Source organism: Physella acuta, unplaced genomic scaffold (assembly GCF_028476545.2).
Source record: "Physella acuta isolate Inbredline_101_S28 unplaced genomic scaffold, ASM2847654v3 ptg000997l, whole genome shotgun sequence".
Classification (NCBI taxonomy): Eukaryota; Metazoa; Mollusca; class Gastropoda; family Physidae; genus Physella; species Physella acuta.
The window spans coordinates 251,445-257,166 of record NW_026732514.1 but is presented as its reverse complement, the minus strand read 5'-3'; the positions used below and the strand labels follow the sequence as shown (position 1 = coordinate 257,166).

General features: G+C 29.2%; 1 protein-coding gene across 1 annotated transcript; it reads left to right on the top strand.

Moving 5' to 3' along the window:
• Positions 1-358: 358 nt before the first annotated feature.
• Positions 359-5,197, top strand: LOC131954413 (eukaryotic translation elongation factor 1 epsilon-1). Its single transcript, XM_059318071.1, has 6 exons — positions 359-472; positions 2,697-2,787; positions 3,129-3,232; positions 3,638-3,733; positions 3,995-4,054; positions 4,556-5,197. The coding sequence occupies exons 1-6, from the start codon at positions 380-382 to the stop codon at positions 4,640-4,642; spliced, it is 531 nt and encodes a 176-aa protein (XP_059174054.1). The 5' UTR covers positions 359-379; the 3' UTR covers positions 4,643-5,197.
• Positions 5,198-5,722: the final 525 nt, after the last annotated feature.

Here is a 5,722-nt window from a genome sequence, read left to right as displayed (position 1 = left end):
ATCATGGTGTCGTGTGTGTTGTTGTGCGTTTTTTTTATGTCCCTGTAAATCTTTGTAATACATAATTTTTTAAATAAATATTTATTTCACGTGAATTTCAAAAGTACTTTTGTTTTATGTTCAGTATAATTTTCTTTAACAACGCAGAGAAGCACGAGTATGCAGCTAGTAGAAATATCTACTTTCACCAGTGTTTCATGTGCCCCTCATACCCCCCCCCCCCCCCCCATCCAAAAGAAAAAGTCTTAAAGAAACACCGGTTAGTAGTTTTTTTAAATTTATTTTTAAGATTCATAAAGCTCTTAATTCCAAAAGAAAATTTCACACGAAAAGCTTTATTTTATTTATGGCGGTTGTCGTCAGCTAGACTACTCAATATATGTCTATTTTTAAAAATAAAAGCAAGATGGCAGCCCCCACCGTGGAGTATTTTAACGAACTTTGTAAAAAGAATTTAAAGACTTCTAAAAAGGCAGGTTTTTATTTTCAAACTTATTGTACCCCTAGATTGTAGGTCTATGATATAGACTTAATAGGCTAGAATTTTTAAAATATGAATTTTAATAAACACTGCGTTGACTTTTGGACCAAAAGTTTTGGTTTTTCATTCAAGCAGCAGATGCGAGTGTAACTGTCTGTCAACTGATGTCCTGTGATGTAACAGACGTGTCTGATGTGTGTAGTGTAGAGTCTAGAATTGTAGAGTAGATGAAGATTTGTTAGTTGATGAAGGGGGGATTTTGGTAAAACCTTAGTTTAGCGTCGGAAATTATCGGGTAATGTTTGTTGAGTTTCGGTAACTAGAGTTACGGTAAACCATGGTTTATTTGACCAATGAAATATAAATAAATTGAAAGTCGATTGTAGTAAATTAATGTTTTAATTTTTTAAGTTTAATCGACAAAAGGAAACAAAAATAAATATAATAGTAGATTTAAAATAGTAGATCTAAAAATAAACAAGTTAATTAAAAAAGTCTAGTGACATTTGTGCGCAATTTCCTTATGTTATCTAAAAATAGCTGTGACGTATAATGTTGGGGTGCGTTCAAGCTAGAAGAACAATCGGTTTGTAGGTGTTTATGTAATTTTATAATTTGTGACCGAACGAGAGGATATTTTTGAAAACTTTCTTCGGCAATATTGTTCTAAATTATGACAGAAATCGATTGGTACATGTTTCAAGTCGCTAAGTGGCCTGGTTGCCGAGATATGGGCCAAAAACTGATTTTTTTCGAGGTTTTTTGGCTTTTCCGGGAAATACATGAAAGAAACCCGGAATTTTTATGGCCTATGCTCATTCTTGTAACTTGCTTAACATAATTGCTTTTGGAACTAGTCATCGATATTGCTTCGTTGAGGAGGAGATACGACTTAAAGCCCGGACACACATTCATCCATCCATCCATTCCCAGAAATGACGAGTTAATAAACGCAATTCTCCAGAATGGAAATTGCGCTAAAAAAAAAAAAAACAACATATTAATATAAATAATGAATATGAACTTATGAAGTCAAATGTAATAATTTAATGTTTTTGGCTTGCAGTGGATTTCGACCATTAATTAATAATTAATTAGATCTAGATAGATATCTAGCTGCTAGGCCAAGTAAAAAAATCTAGATTACGAAAATAGTAAAAATGATTACAAAATGTAAAAATGATTACAAAAATAAATCTATCCAAATTTTAAACATTCTGTATAAAAATAAAAGATGACGCCAAAATAAAGTATGGTTTACAGTACTTCCGGTGAATTCCGGAAGTGTGTGACAGACTTTGGCATTGTTTTACTGTTTTTTACTGCTATACGATTCCGGAATAATAACCGACGCTAAACTAAGGTTTTACCGTGATTTTTATACCAGTGTCTGATAATAGTATCTTCGGTGGAATTTTTATATAGATCTAGCAGGTGTCCGATAATTTCGGACAAAAATCGAATCTTCTTTAAAAAGGGTTTTTTTTTTAGGTCACTCCGGTTAGGCCTACTGGACTACTGGTAGTTATTAGTTAACTAATATTATAATATTTATTAGGCCTAGGGTAAAACTCCATTTTAATTATTGTTATCCTGTGAGCACTATGGGTGTCTGATTGCTTTTGCGTTGTGTTTTTGTTTAGGCCTATAGATCTAGATCTAGTTAGAAATTAGGGTTAGGACGTATGGTAGGACTAGGGTTAGGGACAGGGTTAGCATGACATTAGCCAGCAATGTGTGTATTTAGTTAACTACCAGTAACTTAACAGCATTAACAGTAACACCCCTTTTTTTTTAAAGAAGATTCTAGATTCTAGACACTGGTAAGCCTATAAAAATTCCCCCTCATCAGTATTAGCCTACTATTTTGCGTTTTGAATTTTGAGATGTGTTTAAACTAGTATAAGTATAGCTGAGGTGTGACGTCATTTAGGTGGGGGGTGTCTGGCTTTTTGTGACAATGTGTGATGGCGGGAAGGGATCTATCGTCAAAAAAGCGTAACATTTATCTAACCCGATATTGATTATAGACTATCATTTATAGTCGACTCAGTGTAAGTGAAGTCACTGAAGTTTGATAGTAGTAACATGGTACTGATGAGCCATCTTAATAAATTTAACAATATATGTGTCACATATAACAAAATATTAGATCTAGGCCTAAAAAGGTTTTAATTTTTAGTTTGTAAATGTAATTTTTTTTTGTCTTTACCAGGCTGTAACTCTGGACATAGGTGGAGGGAAAAAAATATCCGGAGTTTCGTGTATTGCAAAATATCTACAACGATCTCTTGATGATTTTAAAGGTAACTTTATTCACTAACCTTCAATAAGGCTACAATGATATAGTTATCATTATTAGCTAGAAAATGCTAACATAATTAATTTCTTTTTGATCATTTGTAACAGTTGTTTGAGGTGAAATAATTTTTTAAATAGATTATTTAAACTATTGTCCAACACTTTTTATGAACATTTTCTTGCATTCATTTGTATTCACAAATAAAAAGTGGTACAGTGTAGATAACTATTAACATTTTTGACTTAATCTTTTTTTAACAGCTATAGGCCTAAATAGGCCTACTTGAATTTGCTATTGTAGTTTAGTTGTATTTTCTATAATAAAAATATATTTTTTACATTGCAGGTTTGTCTTTAGAGGATCGTATGGCAGTAGAGCAGTGGCTGGAATATAACAACACCATTCAAAATTCTTCTCAAGATGCTGAAACACAAAAGCTTATACTCAAGGTATTCTATTTATATTATCACTAAATTACATACAGAAATATTTATTTGTGAGTAATATAACATTTTACATTTTGTTTGTTCAAGAGCTAATCTCTTATTTAAAAAAATGAAGTGTACTTGTTATACCAAACAAGGTTTTTATGCAGTTAATAGAAGTTAAAACTTATTTAATTGAGGTTAATAGCTGAATTCTTTTTTTGAAAGTTGAAGTATCACCAAGTTTACTTTATATAACATTTGATTTTTTTTAGGAGCCTAATACTTATTTGAAAGAAGTATCATATAGTGTAGTGTAGCCTACTTTATTTGACCTTCTTTTGTTTAGGAGCTGAATACTTATTTGAAAATCAAATAATGATAAAGTGTACTTTACTGAATATAACATTTGACTATTTTTTTGTTCAGGAGCTGAATACTTATTTGAAAGATAAAGTGTACTTTGTAGCCCAGCAATTAACATTGGCTGACATTCTATTGTATCACAATCTCCATGACTTAATTGTAAGAATTCATTTGGTTTGATTCATTTGACTGAATCCATTTTTGTTATTTTTAGTGATTTTTAGAATGTTTACAGACAAGATTAAATACAATTTATAAAGATTAACAAATGTTTTATCATAAAATATGGCATCGTCAAGTAAATATTTACTATTCTAACAATTCTTATAAAAACTTGAATATTTTTACCATAGAGCAATCTTTCTATATACTATTTTGGATTGTTGGTAAACAAAATATAATTTCTCCTTTGCTCCTCAGAAAAAACTATCATTCCAAGAGAAAGAAAAATACATTAATGTTTCAAGATGGTTTAACAATGTAAGTAGTTTTAACTAGATCAGGGTTATACTACATTTGATTACAATATAACCAGTTTTGCTTGAATAGTACCATTGATGACATATATGTGAAATAGGTTTTCAGAGATCTTTGGCTTCTGATCCAATGCAATCATGTTTAACATTTTTCTGCTGCATGATTATATTATTCAAAATTTTAAAATGCTTACAACTATTTAATACTTAGACATAAAAATTATTCAATAATAATTCAATAATTTACTAAACAGCATGCTATTTAAATTTCTATATGACTAGTATTGTATAACTCAGAGTTGACAACCAATTACTATTATATGAAGTTGTGTCATAATATGAAGTTGTCTCATTACTTTGAATCCAGTATTTGCCAGATTATTTTAATCTGTTGTCAACTTACGCTAAAGCCAGCTAATATTTTTAAAATCTACTTCAGCTTTTAATTTTTATATGAAAAGTTAGAATACTGTTATGATTCAAGATTGAATATTTTTCCCATCAGGTTCAACAAGAGAAGAAATCAAGGCAGTCTTTGTCACAGTTGATATTTCTAAGAACTCCTGTGTACGATGGCTTCAGTGGACACTAGCATGTTGGATCTATCCTACTAACTGCTGTTTCTTCTTTGTAAAAATAAGTTAGTGAAGAATTTGTTTGGACCTTGTGCCATCATATGAATTGGATTTCATGTTTTAACCTTTAATCAAATATAGGAATAGGAAATAATGGTTTTAATGTAAGCATGAAATATTCTGAAAAATATATATATCATTTTTCTAGAACTAGACTGTTTTAACTCCAATTTTCAAAAATGTTCTAAACAAGGTTTAAAAGTTTTTCTTAACATTTCTATTTTAAAGACTTGCTGAAATTAAAGTGTAGTGTAGTAATGGTTAGAGATATGGCCAAAAAATATGTTTTGTCTTGGTGTATTTAGAACACAAAATGTATAACTCTTAAAAAAATAAGTTAAAACACGTTGGTTCTAATAAAGCGATATGAAATTTGCAGAACATAAGTTTTAACAAGTTTAAATTTCAAGCAATGCACATTTAATTCAGTATTATTTATTAATTACAGAATGCATGTAAATATTGTTCAACAACTTCTAGTACAAAACTGGCCCAAACTAAGATTCATTTTAACATTCATAATACAAATTTAGGATGTCTAAAAGTTGTTATTGTTTATTTCTGTAGATGTGAATCTTATCAGTCTGTGTTTGTTTTTCAATGATATTTTAACATTTGTTGAGAAATAGGTTTTAACACCATTGATGATCTTATTTATTAGGAAAATATTCATTAAATGATTTAATACATGTAATCTAATTGCTATTGTCTTTATTTGATTGTGAGGAAGTATGCTCAATTAAAATAAGAAAGTTTCTTTTATATCTCACCCAACAGATTAAACATTCAAGGGATGTGACTATGATATATATATATATATATATATATATATATATATATATATATATATATATATATATATATATATATATATATATATATATATATATATATATATATATATATATATATATATATATATATATATATATATACAAGGGACGTAACAATAACTAACAAATAATGTAATTAAACATCCTTAGTAACATCGCATCTTTAAAAAATTAGAGACTTTGAATTAGAAGAAAGAAGACTGT

What these genes read in the sequence shown, in the direction of transcription:
- LOC131954413 (XM_059318071.1), top strand. Translation starts at nt 380, where the DNA reads ATGTCTATTTTTAAAAATAAAAGCAAGATGGCAGCCCCCACCGTGGAG. An exon ending in CACAAAAGCTTATACTCAAG is followed by an intron (nt 3,233 to 3,637) that starts GTATTCTATTTA and finishes TTTTTTGTTCAG; the next exon opens with GAGCTGAATACTTATTTGAA. An exon ending in TTTCAAGATGGTTTAACAAT is followed by an intron (nt 4,055 to 4,555) that starts GTAAGTAGTTTT and finishes TTTTCCCATCAG; the next exon opens with GTTCAACAAGAGAAGAAATC.